The 24,370-nt window shown below is 37.1% G+C and overlaps 2 protein-coding genes across 2 annotated transcripts in view; one reads left to right on the top strand and one right to left on the bottom strand.

Annotated features, from left to right (window-relative positions):
* Positions 1-6,865, bottom strand: part of METTL15 (methyltransferase 15, mitochondrial 12S rRNA N4-cytidine) — a 94,880-nt gene extending 88,015 nt beyond the window's left edge. The window contains exons 1-2 of the mRNA XM_082762272.1: positions 6,722-6,865; positions 6,027-6,306 (exon numbers count right to left, since the gene is read on the bottom strand). Coding sequence (XP_082618398.1) covers positions 6,027-6,306; positions 6,722-6,834 — 393 coding nt within the window. The 5' untranslated portion in view covers positions 6,835-6,865. The remainder of the gene's footprint in view (positions 1-6,026; positions 6,307-6,721) is intronic.
* A 335-nt stretch (positions 6,866-7,200) lies between these two features.
* The window catches only part of KIF18A (kinesin family member 18A), a 35,199-nt gene continuing 18,029 nt past the window's right edge, over positions 7,201-24,370 (top strand). The window contains exons 1-10 of the mRNA XM_082762450.1: positions 7,201-7,246; positions 7,390-7,770; positions 8,536-8,693; positions 9,822-9,926; positions 10,982-11,092; positions 14,573-14,770; positions 18,454-18,630; positions 19,523-19,597; positions 19,859-19,968; positions 22,985-23,147. Coding sequence (XP_082618576.1) covers positions 7,443-7,770; positions 8,536-8,693; positions 9,822-9,926; positions 10,982-11,092; positions 14,573-14,770; positions 18,454-18,630; positions 19,523-19,597; positions 19,859-19,968; positions 22,985-23,147 — 1,425 coding nt within the window. The 5' untranslated portion in view covers positions 7,201-7,246; positions 7,390-7,442. The remainder of the gene's footprint in view (positions 7,247-7,389; positions 7,771-8,535; positions 8,694-9,821; positions 9,927-10,981; positions 11,093-14,572; positions 14,771-18,453; positions 18,631-19,522; positions 19,598-19,858; positions 19,969-22,984; positions 23,148-24,370) is intronic.

Genomic DNA, 24,370 nt, shown 5'->3' with positions numbered 1-24,370 from the left:
ATAGATAATATTAGATAACACAACTTGTTATGAAGAGGGACCCTGGAGCAATATTAGTTGATTTCAGTGTTTTTAAGTATATACTTTTAAAAATACTTTTAAAAATATTCTTCCAAGGTGCTGAGTACCAGCAAACACCACTTGAATAAACAGAGATGTGCTCAAACTCTGGGAAGAAGAAAAAAATAGTAAGAAACAGACCACACATATTCAGATGATTTAAGATACCCATTAATTTTACACATCAAATTTGGTAGTTTAACCTTTGAATTATTTCTTTATGCAGAACAAGCCTGCACAAACCTAATCAAAACAGAATTATCTTAAATAGAAATACAAGAGAAAAAAAAATGCAAGTCTTTCCCATACTACAATTATGATCTTAAACCCCTAGTAATATTTTGTGGTAGAAAGTCTGTATTCCTGTTTGCAAACCAGAATTCAAATGTTTAATAAGAAAGCTTAGCCAAAAGGCTGACTAAATAAGGCACACAGTACTAGATGGGGAGGAAATGAGTAGCTACATATATTAATTATCACCCTTTCTGGGATCACAGGCTCACTCAAGTTAAAATTTAAAGGGCTTAGATTACTTTCTGGTGAATTTTATTAGTTTTCCCCAAGAGGTGCAAAGACTAATGCTGTCACAACAGAAAAGGAGAGCATACACAGCGTCATTACAAGCTGAGTCACCCCAAAGCATTGAATCTTGCTTTATTATAACACAGACTCTTAAATAGTCTCCTGAAACACTATCATTCGTTATGCGATAGAGTGATAACAGCAAGCTAACTCAGTATTACAATAAAATGAAATCTGGCGCATCTGTGGAGTTGATCTCAGTAGGCAGACCAAGTTCCCTTGCTGGTCTCTTTGGAGATAGCAGCTGCAGGCTTCCCTTCCCCTACTGCAATAGAGAAAGATGCACAACAAAGTTGGTGAGAACTGTCTTTTTGTTGTTGCTGATGATACCATTTAGATTTGCCTGCTGAGAGCCATGCTGCAGGTGGGAAGAAGAGGTGGTTGGGCGGACATCCAAGAATTATAACCAAAAGACTTCCCTGTGCAGCTGTAGCCATCAACCTACTCTTCCCACCCTACCTCCCTCAAGTTTTTGAATTAGTTTCTCTCTGCAGTGCAAAATCTTCAAGTCCTATAGAAACTAAACTCTGAGGAGACTTTCTTGACTGTGCTTTGTTCATACCTTGCCATTTTTTAGATCCAGTGCAGGAGCACTTTTCACTTCCTGATATCAAGGGTCTAAGCACACAGCAGTACCAGCTTCAAAACAGAACAGGTGTGCAGCCCTCCTGAACAAATCATGTGTTTTAATTTGCCCGTCGTTAGGCAAGTTACGATCCCTGTATTTTTTTCAGGACCCACTATAGAAGACAGCAAAGCAAGGAACTCCAGATAATTAAGGGTATGACTGGATTTTCTCCACCCCCTCAACTAACAAGCTACTCATAAATACCAACTCCCAACTTGTTTTCTTCCCTGTCCCCATTTTTCCTCTCGGGATGGAACTCACCCAGATCCAGATACTGCAAAAATTGTATGACATCTGCTGCCACTACATTTTTAATAGTCCTTCCATTGTCTTACTGCCTTCTTTAAACTGCTCTTCACAGCAACGTGAAACACACTTGCATCAGTTAAATTTACGCAAATGAGGTCTGTTATTTCAAATCCTTCTGTAAACACTTGCTCTATAAGGACAGGCATTATTATTATGCAATAACAGGTATTTGGAGAGACTACCTTGTGCTTATCTTTGCTGAAAGTCTTGGAAACTATTTTCCATTTTCATACACTACCTTCAAAAGTGTTGCTGTGGTTTTATTTTGGGTGAAAAGAATATTTTCAGTGAAAAGAATATTTTCAAGTATTTTTTTTTACTTCTTCAAGTATGATTTTAGTCAAATATTTTCAACAGTACTCTGGACCCGATACAGAGATTCATTTATCAAGTTTCCTATTACACATTACAGAAAATGTTTCACAAACATACATGGTCTACCAACTTTTTATTACACATTTCCTTACACAGCTTTGATCCAAAACCTGGCTAGTCTTTTTTGTAAATTCACAATAAACACAACCAGGAAATCAGGCAAGATAAAAGTGACTGAAATAGTAGATGGTACATAGAACTCCATGGTCTGCTGAAATTAATCTCAATACCCACAGTAACACTAAAGGACCACAGAAAAAGCACAGCCTGTAATTTTAAGAATATTTTCAGAATATCTCATTACATTTGTTGTCTTTTGCAAATTTCAGTGCCTTTTTTCCTGTTTTACAGAAACTTGTCTATATAATCACTATATACATCATTGTGCTGTTGCCACAGAAAAATTAACCACACAATTTGCATGTGGCAAGATACTTTAAGCATGCTTCCCATGAAGAAGATATAGTAGGTCTACTGCTTTTTGTCAGTAGGCCTACGTTCATTTCACAATTCAAGGGAAAAATGGGTTTAAATGATAGAAACAGTTACTTAGTACGTGGAATGTTGTACTTCTCCTAAACAAGCATTTAAGCATTTATCTCATGATGTAATGAATATTTTACGCCAAGCTTGGTATTTTGGCTGCACCCTACAAACTGCCTCATACAACTTGAGAACTCAGATTTTATTTTTCCAGGTCTCTTTTCAAATTCCTATTTATCTTGGAGGCACTGTGGAACACTTGAATTTTGGGAGCCTTTACTGTAAATGCATTGTTCCAGCCAAATCATTTGCAGATGGCTTTGGAAGTACTACGTAAGTTCGCTGGCCACCAACGTAGCCACGGAACTATTTATACACCACGACACTTGGAAACCCTTTGAACAGAATAGAAGTCCACGCTGCAGGGTGCTGTACAGAGAAAGGTTCTTTTTTGTCCTTAAGAGCTTAAATTCAGTGTAAGGCAAAAAAAAAAAAAAAAAAAAAAAAAAAAAAAAAAAAAAGTCATATGGACATGGATATAAAGAAACTAAGAGGACAACTTCAGAATGATAGATTCTGCTTTTGCACACCAGCAGTCCATCTCACCTTCATCTGATTGACTGTGTCACCCATTATTTGGCTAACTAGCTCCATGCAATAGGAAGGAAACAACAATGCTCTGGCAACATCCAACAGTGGCAACAGAACTTCAGGAAGTGAGACTACTGTCTTCAAACCAATTGCAAACAACACTTCAGCGATAAAAGATCAATATAAGACTGTCAGCAGTATTTGATATTTCCTTCTTTACTTTAGAAGGCCATGCTCACACTCGTTCTCAGCTGAAAAAATATTTTGACATTTCTGTGTATGAAAATAGTAGCTGTCACAGGAACAATGATATACAGACCTGAAAGACTGAAAGGAAAGCTCATGGCAAAGCTGGATGTTTAAGAAATATCTGTCCCTTTCTAGAAGCTAGATGTCCCTAATACATTATTTCAACAACAACAACAAAGATAGCCCTTCCATGCAAGCTGGGTAGTAAAAAAGTAAAAATCAAAGAGGGTACCTCTGGCAACATGTGGCAGCTAACTTAAGAAGGTGAAAGCCAAGATCTGTTTGAGGAATAATAATACGTTTTGTTTAAAGGTAAAAAAAGTAAAATATGCTAAAAAGATCATCTGATATTAACTGTTTCTGGTGAGTCACTGAAAGACTGCAGAAAAGGGAACAGTCTCATTCATTCTTTCTCACCACCAGTTTGATCACCATTTACAGACATAAAAAGGAAAAACTTCCAGAATTGTCGTAACTTCAATGATACTCCTAGAGCTTACCATACCTCCATTCTAGACTATTCGATAAATTATATTTAATGTAACATAATAGATGTCAGCAGATTACAAGTTTTGCCATTAAATCCAAGTAGGGTACCATGTTTAGTTTTGTTCTAGCTGAAGTTTAAATATTATACATAGTGAGCTGTTTGTGCTGGACTACCAAATTAGTTTCCTAGAGTTTTGCAGTTTGTAAGAACCCTTCTTAGAAGACACTTATAAGGATAATGAAAATTTTGAAGTTTCATACTAAAACTCACTACCGTTGAAATTGTCTTATCACTACAGCTTTATGATGTGAAAGACAGTAGCCAGTGACTAATAGGAAAAAGTAAGGTGAAAATGACAATAACATACTTGCAGATGTCCAAAGACGTTCATTTAGAAAAGGTACGTTCAGCTCTTTGCTGCCTTTAAAGCTCAAGAGAACAGGGAATACTCGATCTGCCCCAAAAACTGCAAGACCTGTGGTCAAGTATGTGTGAAGAATACCAACAGACTGAGAAGGCTAAAACATAGTTTAGTAAGCTTAAGAGGGAAATTACTGGTGTGTGGATTTACTGCAACAGACTTTTCATTGAAAAGTGAGGTAGATCAGTAAAAACTAATTTGTACAATGTGTTTCCAAGAAAGGACTACCAAAGGGACTTTGTAGAAACAAGATCTAAAGCAGTAAAAGGAGACGCAATGCTAAGTGGAACTACTATTGTTTAAATCTCTGACAAACAAATTCCACAAAGATGTCAGTCGACAGGAATATTCAGTAGGAGGGTACTATCTTGATCTCACTTGTGACTCACTCTTAAAGTAACATTTACCTTCTTAGCAACCCCTGGAACTAAAATGAAAAACCAATTCACTGATCGAAAGCATAGGGAAAATGTTATCTTTCTAACTGGATTGGCAACTCCTTGCCTTAGGACATTACAAGAACTAAAGGCCCAAATCAACTTCTCATAACAGAGAATATAACTATGTTAAAACTGAGTAAAGGAAACCTTTGTGTACATAGGAGAGAAGGTAGAAAACCAAAATCCAGCATATGAACATTATGTTCCCTGTTCAAAACAGCAAAAACACATTCACAGCATTCCTAGTCATGACTTCAACTATAAAACTGAAATTGATGCAACAGTCCCAGTTCTACACCCATGTCAACATAAACTGTACCACCATTCATGCAATGAAAATCAGTCTCCATCTTGGCTTAGAATTGCTCCAACGATGCTTGCTTTAGCAAAACTCAGTTGACACACTGTGCCCTTTTGCACACTACTTATCTGCAAAATTTTACTCTTCAGAAAGAGCCGCAAATACATCATTTACTATCTTTTTAAAAAAAAAAAAAAAAAAAAAAAAAAATTGAAGTTATGTTTTCATTTTCATTTATGCTTAAAAGGTTAGTCATATATCTGTTCAAGATAACACACTGGTGTTCTTATGTCTGGCATTAGTGGTTAACCACTAGCACAGGAATCTCTGCAAAGAAACATATGTACATGTGAAAAAATCCCACCCCAATAATAAGGTATTTTACGTTCATAAATATTTAAACACTCAAAAAGCCTTCAGAGACCAGTGCTCTCTAGAGTTTATAAACAGGAATAGTTTCTGTTTTAAGTTCCACTTGAAAAAAAAAAAAAAGGCTTTTGTATCAACAACTAAAGTGGAATAAATAGTCCCTCCATTAGCCTTAATTCTTATTTAAGTACAAACTTACACAACTGAAAGAACCTTTACATGTAACATCACAATTTATACATTCCTTGTGTGAAAATTTCATCATAGTTCTAAAGTTTAGTGATGGGACTCGATAAGTCAGTTTGATTGTTGTATTCATTGATCTTGAAGGTCTCTTTCCCAACCTAAATAATTCTATTGTGATTTTTTTTTAATACCTACACACTTATGGTATCTCTTATACAAAAATAAAAGAGCAACAAGTTGATGATATAAGAACTCCTTGCTACTGTTACTAGTTAACACAACCCTCAAAAAGCACAAAAACAACCTAGAAAGATTGCTTATTTGGCCCTATTGGATAAATTCAGGCACGCAGATAACAGATTTCTATTAATTTAAACAGAAAAACATCATTCAAATCGCAAAACAATTTAGATACTTCAAAAGGTGGAGCAGAGTCTTAAAGAGCACCTCTTTATTTCTCTAAACAAGTTATCACTGCACTGCACAGACCTTTCTGCTGGATAACTACTGAATCACAGATGCCAATCAATTATTTAACTCACCTGGCCTGACTGGGGGGATAAACAATTAACAACCTCCTCCAGCATCACTGGTGTGTGTAATCTTCCAAAATGTTTGCTTTCTGTGCTTTGAGACAACTCTTCAGTTTCATGTTTCTGTACGGCTTGGTCCTTTAGCTCACAGTCTGAAAAACGTTCTGCTGAAGAATGGATCCTTCTGGGCAAAGTAGCTACCTGTACCGGATTCGTTTTTACACCGTGCAGAAACAAACATTTGTGAACTTGGCGCAGCCGCCGGGATAACATTTTGGAGTTGATCAACCTAGAAAAACAGTAGACGGTGGGAATTACTTCCAAACAAATATTTAAAAAAAGAGGCAATGCTACAAGGAACCACTCCTCTCCCCTGACACTGCCAGGACTCTAGCGGTGTCCAAACACCCCAGAGATGCCCACGTTAAGTGACTGAGCACATCCCAGCGCAACCAAAGCTGGCTTTGCTGTCACTGCTCCCAGCGAGGCACCGGCTCCACAGGAGCACTCCGGCTGCCGAGCCCAATGCGTTTGTGGTTAGAAGAGGCGCAGAGGAACCAAAGAGCAGCGCTCCCAGACGTGTTTTAGTTACTGCACGCGGTAAATAATAAAGGTATGAACCGGGACACGTTAAAAACCGTTTGAAAGTTGAGCACGGGTAACAATCAGGCTTTATTTACAACACATCTCCTGCGGTAACACACTTCACGCCCTCACTTGCTGGGCGGAACACCAAACTTTGACGTGAGACCTTCTGAGGGGAGATAAAAAAAAAAAAGAGAAAAAACACAAAGTTGCAGCCCCGTGCTTGCACCATTAACACTGTAACCGCGGGCACGGGACACAATGTGACCCTGAAGGGACGAACCGGAGCCTTGGGGCTTTACTTTAGCCTCTCTAAAAAACTGCGTGGACGGGGAGGAGCCCAGCAGGGCTCCCCTCACACCGCTTGGGGCTGAGGGAGCCCCCCCCGGGCGTCCCCCTCTCGGCTGCCCCCCTGCAGCCAGGACCCCCCCTCCCCTCCCCTCCCCTCCCGCGCAGCGCGCGCCCGTGGGGAGGAGCCGGGCCCGGCCCCGCGCGCAGCGCGCGCCCCCGCCACGCGCTTACCGTTGTCGCCGTCGCCCCGCTGGCGTCACGGCGGCGGCGGCCAATCAGCAGGCGGGGGGGAGCGGGCCGCTCGGGTTTGAATTCGGTCGGCCGGGCAGGGCGGCCGTTGGCGCGGGGCGGAGGTGAGGGGAGGTGAGGGGCGGCCGGCGGGGGACGGGGCGGGCGGGGTGGGGGGAGGCCGCGCTGCCGGGCCGCGGCTGGCTCCGGGCGGTCTCGCCTCGGCCCCGTGTGCGCGTTTCCCCTTCAACCGGTTTGTCGGTTGCAGGAAAGGTCCCGCTGAGGAGGCCTGGAAGGGAAAGGAAGGGCCGGCCAACCGGGATGTCTGCTGCGAGGGAGGACGATGTCTGCAGCCACGTCAAGGTGGTGGTCCGCGTCCGCCCCGAGTCGCAGAAGGAAAAAGAGGGCAACTTCAGCAAGGTTGTGCACGTCGTCGACCAGCACATCCTGGTCTTCGATCCCAAAGAAGAAGAAGTGGGCTTCTTTCACAGGAAGAAGCTGGTCCACAGGGACATTAACAAGAGGGTGAAGAAAGACCTGAAATTCGTGTTCGACGCTGTTTTTGCGGAAAGCTCGTCCCAGGTGGAAGTCTTTGAGCATACAACTAAAAGCGTCCTTGATGGCTTCCTAAATGGCTATAACTGTACAGGTAACTTTGCTATTTATTGCTTTCAATTCAAAAAATGCACTGTCTTCCTTAAAGATTCTACCATTGTATCTATTTACCGTTGTATCTATCTGCTGCAGAGGCCTTAAAAAGACTGACATTTAAATAATGTATTTTGTTTTAATTAGTAGATGAGAGAGGTTGACCCTGCTTATGGAATTTAAGATACCTACACTCTCTTTTGAAAGAGTCTTCTTGTTAGGGTTATAACAGACTTCAGAACTAGATCTGAAGTACGTGTGCTTACAAGAGGACTCTCCAGGAAAGAGTTATTCAACCATAAATTGTTTAATTGTTTTACTGAGTATGTTCATCTCTTTTATGAACTTCTCTCATCAAGAGTTTGTCTTCTTAATTGGTAAATAAAATATTGCAAGGGAAACACAAGGGAAACACAAGGTACCTGCAGTAAGTTCATGGCTTAGTGTCAAGACAGTAAAGAATTTATTCGTCATTTAAGTTGCCTGTGATAGAACTTTGAACTGAAAATGAAAAAACAAATGACATTGGAATAGTTTTCTGATGACTATAGAATCATTAAGGTTGGAAAGGACATCCAAGATCATCTGGTCCAACCATTCTCCTACCACCAGTATGACAGCTGTAAAAGGCAAAGCCCAAGTGAGAGATTGGGTTTATGAAAACAGTTGTACAATGTAATAGATACGTGAATTTTCACTTGGAGTTCATGTTCCTGATTGGCTTGACTTATTGGTACAAAGTCTGTGTTTTTCTCTTAAAATTCAGTGCTTGCATATGGTGCAACAGGAGCTGGAAAGACTCACACGATGCTAGGTTCTCCGGAAGATCCTGGAGTCATGTATTTAACCATGATGGCACTTTATAATTGCATGGACCAAATAAAAGAAGATAAAATATGCAATGTTGCTGTGTCTTATTTAGAGGTAAGCCAGTTCCTGGATTTGGTATCTTGCATTTAATAGGGTGTATTTTTGTAAATAAGACTTTTTTTCTTATTCCCTTGCTGCCTTCACCCTTCTTATAAACCATTCTGGAAGTTCACAAAATCTGTCCCTGATAGGCCTGGAACTGAACTGCGGTCTGCAGATAAGATATCATTTATAGGTACCTGTTACTGTCTTACAGAAGCCTTGCCAAAAAAGCTAATCTCTTCTAGCATACTAATTAAACCCTAATGATTCCTGTCTCGCTGATAAGTTGAGTTGCTTTGAGCTTCTGTTAACGTGTACAAAGAAAATCTTGTCAGGGCTATATTTCAGGACTTAAAGATAAAATCTTATAGACGCTGTAACTGTGCAAGTAAATAATATCTAATACTTCTTCAATAATGTTAATTTCTGTAAAGATTTCAGGTCAGTTTTACTGTATCCCATATGAATAAAGTTTTTCAATTAGACCTGCTATGCCACTGCTTAGCTTTCTACAAATATTCCTGTTGTTCTTAGCTGTCAGCTTTTTTTTTTTCCTGTCTCCATCTTTTTTTGCATCACGGTTCTGTTTTTACAAGCACCTGTCTTGGCACTGCTATAAAGCAGCAGTAGCAAAATTATTCCTATATTTTAGCTCCCACAAAGTCATAGTGGAGGAATAGTTAGTAATGGGGGGGGGGAGGGAAGGTGGGAAAAAATGTGCTATTTCAAGTGCTTCCACAGACTAAGAATTAAAGCAATTAAGTGCTTTAACAGAACTATTTTTGGATTAAGTCTCACTGAAGTATATATACTATGAAGTGTAGTAGGTGATAATCAACGCTTTATATTCACACTTGGTGCAAAAGTGTTTTTTGTAAGAACAAACTTTGTTCTTTTGCAAATAAAAACTAAAGATTATTTACTAAGGAGGAGTCCCACTTCAGTGGCCAAAAAAAATTCATGGGAAATGAATAAACAGAATATTCCAAGCTCAATGCAGGAAAGGTGTCTAGCGATAATTCTAAAGAATTAATGTTACTTGATCTTGAAGACGTATTAAAAACATGATTTCTGTTCCAACTTAATCCCGGCAATTAGAGCAGGATAGTTTTTTAAAATACTTTAAATTCCTTTCTAAAGGTCTACAATGAACAGATCCGCGATCTCCTGGTGAACTCAGGACCTCTAGCTGTTCGTGAAGATACCCAGAAAGGGGTGGTAGTTCAAGGGCTAACGTTACATCAGGTATGTAAATAGGTATTGAAATTCTGGAAGCCCCGTAATATGTGAGGTGAAATAATGAAGTTGTTATTGTGGATTGAAAGCTGTATGAAATTTAGCAACTTTCTTGTGTTTTATTTTTTCTGTGGCAATAATCACTAGTAACTTTGCCTGCAAGCCTAATAAATGAATTATTCAAAATCATGTTGTTAAAAAACCACTTGGATCAATTTCTTGGATAGAAAATGATAAACCATTTTTCAAAATCATGGCTTTATCAAACAGGCACTCTTGATTTGATATTTATCTTCAGCTTGTTTAATTAATACGCCTTGGTGATGTCCTTTAAGAAATACTATCTTCAGTGCTGTCTGAGTACTCAATACCTCAGAAAACCTTGTGCCTACCTCTCAGGATTTTTCTTCTTAAATAATATACATAATTCATTTCCATAAATATTTTTTTCCAGGCAAGCACAGCATTTCTTTTTTTTTTTTTTTTTTTTTTGGCAGTTAGTGACACAACTTAGTTGATCAATCTGTTAACTAACTCTTGTAGGCTTTTCCTCTTGCAGGTGTTTAGTGCCCATTATATGTGCTGTAGCTTTCTAGATTTCATGTGTGTAGATTAATGATTGAAAAGCAAACAGTCACATTAGTTTGGCTCATTCTTAGAAAGCTTTCGTTTGAAAAGCTGGAAAAAGAAAACTATGTTGCTGTTTGATGCAAGTACAAGAAAGATTGTAGCCTTCTTAAGACTTTTTTTGCTAAGTGTAGGGAACACTTGCTAGTTTGTTTAAATTGTTGTTTTCTGGAAAAAAAAAAGTCATTTAAATTTTTACAGCCATTAGGTACTTGCTTTTCGTGACTTACTGTTTTTAGCTGAGTATTTGAAGAGCTTCAATTCTAAAACAGGAATTTCCGAGTAACTATACCTTCAAGTACATCTGCTGGTTTTGGTTGTCGTTCTTAGTGTTCTTTTTTTAAGATGCATGTTGATATATCTTAAAATCAATACAAAATCTTGTATAGTTCAGATAAACATACTTTTCTCTTTTTCACTATGCTCTACCTTTAAAGCCTAAATCAGCAGAGGAAATCCTTCAAATGTTGGATTATGGAAATAAAAATAGAACACAGCATCCCACAGATGTAAATGCGTCCTCTTCTCGGTCCCATGCTGTATTTCAGGTGAGATGATATAGCAGATATACTCAAGTATTACTATAAGCTTTACTTACTGTCAAAACTTGAATAAAGCAGAGGCTTTTTTGAAACTGTATCAAACCTTAATTTTGACACACAGAGTTAACTGTTCTTGTTGAATTCTTATCCCATGTAAATGTTCCAGAGTGATTACATTTGAAGAAGTAAATTCAATGAAAAGCTCTCCAATTGCAATAATTCAAACTGCAGACCTTGGAAAAAATACCTTTTCTCTAAAACTGTTGTTTTGAGCCTTGAATGTACTTTTCTATTATAATTTTTATACATCAAAAAGCCATCTATCCTTTTTTTGCTCAGAATTTTTTATACAGTGAATATCTTACAGAATATCACTATACATCTGACTATAAACTGAGTGTCTCAAGCAGTACTTAGCAATCCTACTTATTTTGGTTAATGGTGATTTTTCATACTACAAGTTTACTAAATGTTTCAGTCTGCATCAAATTTTAGAACAAGTGAAGTGTTTTTTATACACAAAATATTTGAGTGACATATTCTTGGGTGATCAAAATCAAATGTATATTTCGTTGAATTCTGTAGATGAGGGTTTTGCAGGTGTTCTACAAAAGTGCTAGAATTGAAGATATCTCTAAATATTGCTGTTTGCAAACCATCACCTTTGTCATTTTGACTTGTCTTAAATACAAACCATTGTAGAATAATGCTTTAGAAATGGGTCCTGTTAGCTAAAAGCTCTTGATCCTTTGATCCTCTTGCCTACTGCAAAATACACTGTCATCTATCATTTATATGTTGCTCTTCTTATAATATTCTGTGTTGCTGAATATTATAAGCAAATTTGAGATCTGGTAGTTGCATTACAGCTCAAATAGAATCTAACTGTTAGGCAGGCCCTAACCATACCTGGAAACTGAGGCAATGTGTAGTAACTATAGTCAAAAGTTTATATTTTGATGTAGAAATGGTAATGCAAATAGCTGTAAAATAAGTATTCCAGAGCTTTTGTGTCAATACTAATGAAAAAAATCTTAGTAAGAGCCAGTAAATGTTCTACATAGTTCAGAATTAATGCAGCAAAAGTCATTACCACTCTAAAAGCTTCTGTTTTCCTATATATGTTAGGCTTCTCTTTGAAATTGTCTTTTCTGTTAATTTTCTCTGAGGTCTTGCCTGTGGTCGTAAATTTAAGGCAATGATTTCTCACCAAATTTAGGTCAATAGCTGCATGGCACACCTGCGTGTGCCATCTTTAATAAGGCACAAAGTGCAGTGCCACAGAAAGATCAGAGCATGAACTGCTGATTTGTCTCTTTGCTTTGGGCTGAAGTGTCTTGCCTCTCTCACCTTCACTTGGCAGCACACAGTTGATAGTTGTATCTGGCAGGCTTTGGATTCTTCTCAGTTTGTTTCTAAAAATAGCAGGCAATTAAATAAAGTAGATGTTGCGGCTTAGTTGTATTTTAACAAGAAGGCAAGCAATTAGGTGAATAGGGATTGTTGGAGAATTCATCTTCTCCAGCCTACATTCTGTTTACTCTGGCAAATAGATCTCAGTGTAGATGTATTTACTTGTTAGCAAAATCTGCTTATTCACCAAATAAAACAAGCTATATTGACAGAATTAGTGTATTTGTATTTTGCCACAACTTTGTTTGAATGTATGACCAAAAAAAATGCATTGGTATGCTTAAGCAGACTTTTTTTAATTTCATTATTACAAACTAATTCTGGCTTAGAGAGCAAATATGAAGAAAATATATATGCTTGCAGATGAATTGATCGTTTACTAGTTGGTAGGTAATAAGTCAAAACACAACAATCTTTGTTTTGATTATATCTAGATATTGTATGAACAGCAAATATTTCAGTGTATGTATACATAAAAAATATTTAGCAAGTGGCTTGTTCGTAATACATTGAACAAAAGTGGTGTGTTCATTGATTTTTTTTTTTTTTTTTTTTTTTTTTTGTAATACCACTCAGAAGTTCTGAAGTAGCTTCAATTTCTTGTGTATAATAAATACACTATAAACTGGTGTGGTACACCAGAAAACAAATAATTCTTCAAATGTTTACAAAATACTGTTAAAGCATCTGACTTGAAAAAGCAAAAAGAAACACAGGTCTTCTCAGGTTCAAACTCTGTCATGAGGTAAAAGGGGTTTCATCATAAAAAATTGGTATCGCCATGTACTTAGCATTCATCCTGATGCACAGTTCATTCACAAAAACATTCAGACTGATTTTGTTCAAGGCTGGCACCAACAGATTAGTGTAGCTAGCAGAAACTTTCTTTGGTGTTCATTGCTGTATTTCTCATCCAATTAATTATTGTAATGAGATAATGCTTGTTTTGTTTATTCTGCCTTTTGAGATAGTCTAGCTGTCAACAAAGGTATTTAATTGTTTTCTCTTAAATGTTCCTTTCTGTCAAGTGATTAAGTTATTGCTCGAAGTCATGATTTCTTTTGTTAGGTAATTGTATCCTAAATGTATGAGTTATATAAATATCTACTAATGTGAGTCTTCAAAGTAAAAAATAAGCTGGTGCAGCCTTTGAGTACAGCTCACTTAACAAGGAATGGGGTGCCTTTAAAAAATGAACACCTTTCAGAGTTGAAAGCATATTAGTGTGGTATACAAAGTGACGAAGAATAAAGCTGTTTTAGTTACCTAATTAATTTGAAGCTCACCAATCTGCCACTGTTGTAAGGCCACAGCCAGTCATTTGCTTATTCCCCCACAGTGGAATATAGGAGAGAATCAGAAGGGCAAAGGCAAAAAAGAAAGGGCAGGCCACCTTGTGGTTTGAGATAAAGTCATTTAGGTAACAAATGCAAAAAAAGCAAAGTAAAAGCAGTCAGGTTCCACCAACAGACTGCTGTCCAAGTACTCCTAAAGCACTGACTATTTTGGAGAAACACACTATTTCATCACTGAGAGTGACATTGTATGGCATGGAATATCTTGCCGGTTGCTTCAGGTTGGCTGTTCTCGCTATGTTCCTTTCCAGGTTCTTGAACACCCCAAACCAACTAGCAGGGCTGTGCAGACAGAGAAGGCCTTGCTTTTGCTGAACAAAACATTGGTGTTAACCATTGGTGTGTTAGCAACATGGTTATAGTTGATCAGCTTTCCCAGATTTGAAAGAAAACAATTTTCTTCACAGCAGACCATGCATTAACTATGTCCCAGACAAGCCCAGTGCAACCACACTCAGCTTTTCTTTTTCTTACTAGTACCTGAAGCAGATGAATGCAAGGTTAGTCTTAGAAATAGTTTTGCTATGTTCTGTTCTATTGTTCTGTTAGGCCAAACTGCCAGTTGCTGAGTACAGAAAGGTTTAACTTATGTTCTTAAAAGTATTTCAGAGGTTGTTTCTGAAGACAGCTGTTGGATTGTAAAACCAACTTACTGCTTAGAGTAATAAGACTGGTTAGTGGTTACTTCTTAATTTGATCTTTTTTTTTTCCCTTGTAGATTTATCTAAGGCAGCAAGACAAAACAGCTAGTATTAGTCAAAACGTTCGCATTGCCAAAATGTCCCTCATTGACCTGGCAGGATCTGAACGTGCCAGTGCTACAAAAGCCAAGGGGGCTCGCTTTAGAGAAGGAGCAAATATTAACCGCTCCCTTCTAGCTCTTGGAAATGTCATTAATGCCTTGGCTGATCCAAAGGTATGTACCAATATCCTGTGCAGTCTTCACTTCCTAGTGTTTTGAAAACCCTTAATGCTTACTATGTTTAAAAACATGACCCTTTGTGGTATCTTCTTTGACTCCTACTGTATCTTCAGAGTTTCTTAGTAGGATATCCTCATGAAATATATCAGGAAATGTACATGTAAGGTATATATTAGTCTTTCTACTTGTAAGAATCTGTGTAGTTGGGGGGTGGGGAGGTTACATATTTTAAGACACAGAAGTGTCTTAAAATACCTAGTTGCTGAATCATCTGATGCAACTTAACTTGTTCCAGTAGTTCCAATGCCAACAGTAACTTCCACTTGAAAGAGAAGCAATATGTTCTAAGTATCCTTATGCATTTCCCTTCTGCTGATAGTGATGGTTGGAACAAGCATACTTTTAATTAATGGATAATTGATAAGTCAGAAGCTTACTTACGTGTAGTAAACTACAGGGAGATTTTTCATGGATAAGAATATGGGAAAATGTCTTGGTTGCTTACACTCAGAACAGCAATACTAAGGCTTTACATAAATTTGGATTCTGTGGATTCTGAGGCTGTAGTGCTGTGAATAGGTACTTCAGTATTTTATAATCTGGTCTAGCAAAATTCTTCAGTTTATCAATTTGTTTAAAGAATATTTAACATCTTAAGATAACTCAAGATTATGCATTGCTCAATTATGAAAATAGAAACCTTCTAAAGCCTGAAATCCAGGGAAGCTGTCCTTGAATATTAGGGATTATTTGGTTGATATTTCTCACTTGATCATTTCCCTTCAAGATTTCCTTGTGGATTTTCAACTTTTTCTGGATAGCTGAATGAAGAAAGCCCTGATGGGAAAGCATTCTCAAAAACAGTTTCCTTAAGATAGTTGAACATACCTGCTTTCCTTACCCACATTTTCCAAAATCTAGTATGTGTAGAGAAGCTTGCATAAGTAAATCCTGGAAAAGACAGATTTTCCAGAGGCTTATGCTTCTAGTTTTAGGGCAATCTGCTGTGTTGGTGAAATTTAGCAGTATGTTGTGATAACTAAAAGTTTGTTTCATGCAGTGTTTTTTGCTCTCTTACTGGCAATTTAAACATAAGATCTCTTTGGTTTCTTGTTTAAATTCTCTTACCTCTTAATTCTTTCTGTTATGTAAAACACAATCACATGATAATATGAATTAATGAGTAGCTTCCTAAGCAATTCTTCAACATACTGCTAATTCATTTGAGAATTGACTTTGTAAACTTGGCAGAAGGGAGGTATGTTTTGTGTATGGGTGTCAACCTCTTTAACTTCCAATTTCCAACTTTTAACATAAAATAATCAGAAGTATCCTTTTTTTGGGGGGGGGGATGGAAGGAACACCTGAGACTTTGGCAAATGTATTTTTGGGAAAAATTCCTTCTTTTTCCTCACCTCTATTTATAATTGAACACTTTGACTTAATGTGCATAGTACTGTCAGCAGCATGAGAAATGAAAAAACTGAAATGTTGATACATAGCTGTCACATGTTTCTACCGAGACGCATACATGTGCCAGGAAGAGGCTTCATAGACATGCTTGCTTTCCTGTTGCTCCAGTACTCACTTCTGTCATTCTGTATACTTGGATTACTGTAAGCAGTTTCTCCTATTTGTTTTAGGATTGCTTCACTACAGTATATTTTAATACTGCTGCTAATGTTCTTACCTGTCAGTTAAAGTATGCCTTTCTTTCCAGTATTCTCATCCTTGTATACTTCTGTACTTTTTTGTACCTTGCCTAGTTTTTCCTTGTATTAGGGAGAGCCTTGAATTCTCTTTACTTATTCTGTAGAACATGCTATGTTCTTTTCATCTTCATTTTCCCTCTTAGTTGCTTCTGGTTATAAACTGCCTTGCAGCGTGAGTCCACGCTGAATCTTTATATTTCCTTTTGTCTCCCTAAATTTCCTGTTTTCAACAAAACTTTTTGAAGTGTCCTTATTGTAATATCCTTTTGGGCAGGATCTGGGAAGTACAAGTCATTATTTTAAGCAGAAGAAAAGCAACATGCAAATAAAAAATATGCAGAATATTACCTGTTCAGTACAAATAAATATTTAGTACAAAAAATTATAGGCATTCAAAATATTTAAAGGTAGCGATAAGGTTATCTTAGCAGAATTAAAATGAAAATGGTTAAGGGGGATGCTCACGGAAGTTATTTTACTGGTTGCAGTTGCTTTCCATTTTGGTCATTCAAGCCAAGGAAAAAAAAGAATTGGAGGGTGTGTGTTACTGCTGGGGCTAGGGAACAAATCTGCTGTCTAGCCAACTGGACAGGAATCTTCCAGATAAACTGCCTTCATTTCTTCCTCAAAATGCAATCCTTTATCGAAATTTTGATGTATGTACAGGAAAGCTTTCTTTGCTATTGTGGAATGGTTTCCAAAGTTATGGGTCATACTGTACACCAAGATCTAAGTTAATAGAGGGTTTCAAGAGAACTTGTTCTGTTGTCTGCTGGATTAGTTAAATGTGAGAGCTACTAGCAGAGGTATGAAGACCAGAGTAGGATGTCCCTTTAGGTGATAGTGAGTTGTTAAATCAACTTAAACTTCCTCAACAGTACAGTCCAGTCAAAGGGGTAGTCCTCTCAGGTCTTCCTGCCTTCAGATAGTTCTTAACACTTCCTTGCTGGCGTTAGCAGTCATGAAGCCACACAATTAAATTAGGAAATGACGTTTTCATTTTGGGTTCTGTTTGTTGGCGTTTGTTTTGAAGGGGTGGAGGCGGTACTCACTGTAGATTTGATTTTTGTGTTCTTCTACCTGCTTTGTTCATGGTAGTGAATTAGACTCTCTTGATCTGGATCACCAGCTCAAGGGAAAGAGTGGGAATAATTGTGTGGGAGGATGACAAAACATCATGAACTTTTACTAAACTCAAGTTCAGTGTTTACAGCTTACACCCCTTGGTCAGCTAGCAATTTCTACTCTCAAATATGCCAGGGAAAATGATCAAAGCTTTTATTTCCCTTATTGCTGCCAGGAAAAGCTGAAGGTTCTCCTCGCTACCCTGTTGGAGTGGGAGGAAGAATTTAGGGCCTGTACCGATGGCATGTTGACTTAGTTGATGTAGGTGGCTGCTCCTTACCAACCTTCACTGTGAGATGGTTATTCTGTAAATGTGACTTCAAAAAAAAAAAAAAAAAAAAAGCCTTATAAGGCAAACTTTGGGTTGCCTGGAGATGTTGTAGATTCTCTATCCTTGTAGATAATCAAAACCTAACTGGGCATAGACCTTGGTAGCTTGCTCTAGCTGATCCTGCTTTGAGCAGCAGGGTCTTGAAAGATCATTCCAACCTCAATCATTGTGAAATGAAATTACGTGAACTGAAAATAGTTTTGCATAGCCTTCTAGCGTAGCCTACCTTTTCTGTTGGTTTCTTACATCACAGAAACTGTTATGGATCCAGATACTAGAAAGTAACCTGGCTAATACTTGTGTTATAAAGGTATTAAACAGTTTCAACAGGAGATTACACTCAAACAATCCACTTGAAAGGTAATTTCGAAGAAGATGACTTATGTAAAAGGAAAGTTCCAAGGCTGTTTGTTGTATTTAATGGTGTTGATGACATTGTAAACAAACATTCGAACAGATGGATATGTAAAATACAATTGTTTAATCCATAAAAAATCATTTCTTTCTAGAGCAAAAAACAGCATATTCCTTATCGAAACAGCAAGCTCACACGTTTATTGAAAGATTCCCTTGGAGGAAATTGCCGAACGATAATGATAGCTGCTGTTAGTCCATCTTCTATGTTCTATGATGATACTTACAATACTCTTAAGTATGCAAACCGAGCAAAGGATATTAAATCTTCCGTGAGTATATTGATATTTATTGATCCTATGTCAAAGTATTATGTATTCTTGAGGGAGGGAGAGTTATTTCTTTCAAAAAGTAATTTTAATTGACTTAATTTTTGTCTCAAAATTTTGTTGCATTAGGTTGTTGCTGCAGTCTACTCCTCATTATCTGGGTGTTCATTACTGAGGCAGCTGCTAGTTTGCGAGATCTTGTCTTGTGAGCCTCAAACCTAAAAATAATAGTCATATGGTAAAGTTGACAGCCAATTTCAGTATAGTACTATTATGTTCTTGAACTGTAAAGCACATGCAAGATGTGCTAGCAGTTGTACAAGAGCAAGTCCAGTTTTGCCACAACTAGAATTCAGCTGGAGCTAAGAAGCTCAATGAGGTAGTATTGATAAATGAAAAGCTGCTGCAGCATCATGTCTTCTGGTCTGTAGTACCACAGACAAACACTTCTGGTCTATATGTTTTGTCTTTTTTCATAATCCCTTGTATTGTAACACCTGAATTTGCTTTACATAATATAGTCTTGACTGCAGTTTCCATCTATTTCATCTCTTCTCCGGTTTGTTGCCTAATAACGTAAAGGTAACTTGTATAATGAAATTCACAAGGCATGTATGAAATGATAAAACTAGTCTAAATAAATGCAAAATGTGCTTGCATCTGTAAATGTAATTATTACTGCTGTTCTGAGGGAAATTGCTGCCACGGGTATGCAGCCAATTAGTACAAAAGCTAAGAGGCTCATAGTTCTCTTGAGCAAGTCAGGAATGTTTTCATCCCTTTTCTCATAGTATACTACAAATATAATTATGTAGCATTTAAACATAATGTATTTGTTTTACAGGGAAGCATGAAGGCACCTTCATAAATTCTAATTCTTTCCTTTCTTTAACAGTTGAAGAGCAACATTGTTAGTTTTGACAGCCACATAAGCCAATACGTTAAAATTTGCAATGAACAGAAGAAAGAGGTATGTCAAAAATTATTGTTAAAAGGTTGAAATACTAATTATTATGAGTTAGAATTTAAAAAAAAAAAAAAAGTCATGGTTTTAAACCTATAAGGTAAGTATTGTCCTAATGTTCCCGTTTAGGCTTTTGAGGTAAGGGATGTTCTATTTTTCAAAAAGAATAAAACTTAATGCTATTTATAAAGTGTTTCAAGATAAATGTGTAGAAAGATGGTCTTAAAATCAGAAAAATTCTAACTAAGAGGTACCTTTTTGTTTAAGATCATAATGTTGAAAGAGAAACTGAGAGCATATGAAGAAAAGAAAGCAAGTGTTCTTGAAAATTCCAATGCTGCAGTACTTTCAAACCATCAGCAAGAGGAAATAAAAAGGTAAACTGATCGCATTAAGATCACTTTAAAACTGGAGTTGGCATGACTTATAGAACTATTTGTAGAATAAATGTTTGTCTTAAGTCTTAGCCTATTTTGAGTCAATACTTAGCAGTATTACCATGGAACGATTTTAAGTTATCTTGAGCTCCGATCTAATTTCTGCTGTTTTTCTTGCATTTTTGGAAAGACCCTCATCTGAAAGTACTATCTTTCTAAAAGAGAGCTAGTAAAAACTGAATTGTGTACGTATGCACATATGGTTGTGTCCTACTAGAGATAATTTAGTGTTCGGGAAAGTTTTGGTAGCAAAAATATTAACGGTGATTCTTGTCTGTATCTGTGGGAGATTTGCATATCCTTAAATTCAGAGTACTTGAAAAAATTTGTTAGAGCATAGTAAGCAGTAGAACTGCATGATGAGGATTTTATTGTTAAGCCTAACAAAATTATAATTATTTCGTCAAGTAATGACATCATATCAATTTGGGGCAGTGTAAGAAGGGACTGAAGTCAATTTTCTTCCATGTGTCAGACTTGGTTTCCTAGCAGTTCTCTTCTGGGCAAAAGGCTTTCTAACTGAGGTTAGTACTACACGCACTCCAAGGTGTCAAACCTCTCATTCAGGTTATGAAAACTACATTCTCAAAGAGTTCCTTTCAAAGTTTCAAAGTCAGGTTGATGCTTCTGACAGTTTTTCTGCATATTTCTGTGTAGTATGAGTCTTTAAGGTTAATTTAATTTCTGGCTATTTGAGCTTTATTTCATCCTATGTGAGATGAGAAATAGTTGAGGGCAAGGTCTCGACAACGTTTCTTGAATGTTCTGGATATGTTCCATGCCAAGATATGTTAATAAGTGGATATTTCAAAACATTACAAAAATCACAGAGACACATGCAAGAAATTGGCAATAAAGTGGATTTGTACACTCTTTTCCTCACAAGGATCTTTTCACGTTGGTCCTACTCAGAGTGTGAATGATCAGTTGATTACCCCACATTGATTTACAGGTTCTGACAGTATTCTGCTACTTTCTCCCTTCTGTTTGGCACAGAGTAGAAAGACTTACTGCAGCTTAGTGTTTCAGTATGTCTTTCTATGACTTCTGCTTCCAGTGTGATCTGGACAAGATGAACTAATTAGTTGCTTCTCCAAACCCAGATGTCTTTCCCACTCCACCTGGGTAGAGCTTGGAGATTTGTTGTCTGCCAGACCTTCAAGTCTTGAGCCTGTTGAGGTAGGCAATGCACACTGGTTTTGGAGCTGCCACCTACAGGCCTGTGAGCTCTCCAAAACTAGGTAGTCCAGAGATGTACTCTTATCCTGGATGTTCTTACAGGATCATTCTGTGATTTTGAAGTGAAGAAGGGGAAAGATAATTCCATGAAAATTAGGATTATTGAGAAAGTGAATCCAGGTCAAGGCAGGAGCTTTGCAAAGGCTTCTGTACCTGATACTCCATCTGGGACACAAAGAGTTTATTGACTGGTAATAGTTCGTAACAATGACAGAGTATGGATTGTGAGCCTATTCTGCAGCCTCTCTTAAATTATGCCTAGGATTTTACTGTGATGGAAGTAGAGGATTTAACATCACTTCTCAATTACTGTGTTTCCCAAGCAGATGGGAGCAACCATGTTTCTATGGATACTATAGAGGGGGAAAAAAATTCTCCAGCCACTTGTGCAAGTATTCACTCACAGCATGAATGCTTGTATCGATGGTGAAAGTGTAGGGTAAGAACTCCGTAATTCTCTGCACCAAGAGTATTTTAGTCCTTAAAGAAATAAACAAACATACATGCAGTGAATTTTAACATGCGTGTGTTAGTACAGATCTTTTATGCCAATACAATAGACACTTTGGGGCAAAACTGTTAGTTTCCTGAAACTACAGAGAAGAATGATTTTTTTTTTTTGAATGCAAGCAATAAAATAACAGAATAAAACACCTGGTGTTATTCAGACATTTTATTATGACATAAATTGCTACTTCTGAAACACATTGGCAAGAAGTATATGGCAAGAATGTATCTTCAACTTGCTTTCTACTCGAGTCTGTGCTGTTTTATGGTATTTCATACTAAACGCTACATAACAATCTCAAATTTTGCACATCTTGAGAACATATGCGTGTCAAGTGGTGCCTTCTTATGTAAGAATTCTTACAGTGTCATTTCTGAGGCATATGATATCTTTTTGGACTACTCTGGACTGTACTGTCAGTATTCAGGAGTAAAGCAAAAAAGTACCACTGCTGAAACTAACATTACAATATGGTAATGGTTCTAGGCTTTCTCCTTATGCTTGTTACTCTCACTTAAATTGAAATAAGAAGATCTAAAGATCTTAAAATAAATAAGAAATAAGCAGATTTTGAGACCATTTAAACATCAGCCTTAAACATCAGTCTCTTTGGAATACCTAACTACCATCTATCACTTTTCCCGCTATTAGCCTAGTGAATGTTAAAATATGATGCATGTTCTGAATTTTGTTATCCTTTTGTGACTAAAATTGTACAGTGGAGCTCGAGGAAAAACTGAGCAAATGAAGATCCTGTGTGTTGTTTTTTTTTTTTTGAGGGAGAGTAGGGTTTTGGTTTTTTTTTTTTTTTTTTGAAGGGGATCGTAGGTGTCTATGGCAACAGTAGTCTAATAAATCACTACACAAAGTAGAGAACGCAGCTTTTTTTGTATCTTTTGGAGGTAGAGCTAATACTTGTGTGAAGAGGTTGGAGAAGTCTTTGTTTTGAAGCTCAGTGTTGTCTTCATAAATAAAAGGTTTATTTTTAGTGACCCCCTTATACATGTCACAGGGTGTTTCTAGTTGGAGTATATGAAACATTTAGTGAAGCACAAACTCTTTAGTGGTATAACAAACTTTGATTTGTCTTTATTTCCTTTATTTTTTTAGCTAGGACTTGCAACTTTACATCCAATGTAGAGGATGGTCTGCAAAAGAGTCTAAGCAGCTAATTGGATATTCTTCATAGTGATATTTTGCTTTTAACAGATACCAAGAAATCCTTAAAAATGTGTTTGCAAACCGTGAAGAAATCAGAAAAGAACACCTAAAGCTGGAAATGCAACTGAAAGTAAACGCACTGAAAACACATTACGAGAAACAATATCATGAACAAATCCAACTAATGTGCTCTGAAGAAAGAGTTGAAAAGGTGAGTTGTTTGCATCTTTGGTTTTGCTATACTAATATATGGATTTTGCTGAAGTATTTATGTAACTTAGTGCTTCTCTATACTATTGAAATGGGGCACATGGGCAATCACTTGGAAAAGATTTTGAACATCAATAAAGAAAGTATATTAGTGTCACGTATACCTTTTTCCTTTCCATATCACACAAAAAAGGTTGATGTGCTTTTCACTGTTAGTTGTGAAAACTTTTTCAACTTAGCTATGACAAATCTATATAAGGCTACTTAGTACCTGACTTGGGAGACTCATCATGCCTGTGTCCAAAACCAGTGTTCAAGTTAAGAAATAAGTTTTGTTGTGACTGATCCTTTCCATAAGGAAAAACAAAGCTCATGCTAAACGAGGCAGGTCCTTATTGTTAATGTTTTCAGTAGTCACCACTTTTGGCTGTCTGCTTGAGGGCATGTGAATCAAAATCATGTTTCATTGCCTTGAAAAGAATTTGGAACTAAGTACTAACTATTGCTGTTATACATGAGCATTCAATGCTGTACTTCTCAAAGAGGAAGGTATATACAGTCCCTTATTTTTTCATGTAGAATGTATGTTTTATGTAGGTATGAATTTGAGGGTGGGGCTGATTTTGCTTAATCATAGTAACAGTCTGCATTTGGCTGAAAGTGATGGTTTGCCATATGACTATTTTTTTCCATGGTGATTCACATGAAATTTGGTCCTTAGATAAATGTCAAAGTGAAAATATGTCACATTTTTTGCTTGTCATTAATGAAGATATTTCAAGTGACTAATGTGTTCTAGAACTCTACTTTCAGAGTTTCTGTGGCATAAAATGTTTGGTCTGTGCTGCATTAAGTGCTGCTTACAGTGCAGCACAGTTACGTATTTGTTAGGAGGGTTATGCCTTCACATTTAAATACAAATGTTTCTTATGAGCTGATAAAACTAGTGCTGAATGCTAGTGTGCTACACTCAAATGTTGTTGGTTTTTCCATCAGTTAGCTTATAGATGCAATGTACTAAGAGTCAAGTGTCACTGTACAGTACATGAATTATTAACAAGAGTAAGCTGCTGTAATGGTAAAACTTGATGTCCTTTTGAGACTACTTTTGTTGGAACAAATTGGATTTTAATTTGGAATCCAGTCATTTGATTATCAGAGTGACTGCTCATGTTTCCCTTGTGCCCTATAATGCTTCTGTTCTTCCATGCATTTTTACACATG

This window comes from Aythya marila (genome assembly GCF_965140915.1).
Source record: "Aythya marila genome assembly, chromosome: 5".
Classification (NCBI taxonomy): Eukaryota; Metazoa; Chordata; class Aves; order Anseriformes; family Anatidae; genus Aythya; species Aythya marila.
Note: the sequence above shows the minus strand (reverse complement) of the source record. Positions and strands in the feature narration are given on the sequence as shown.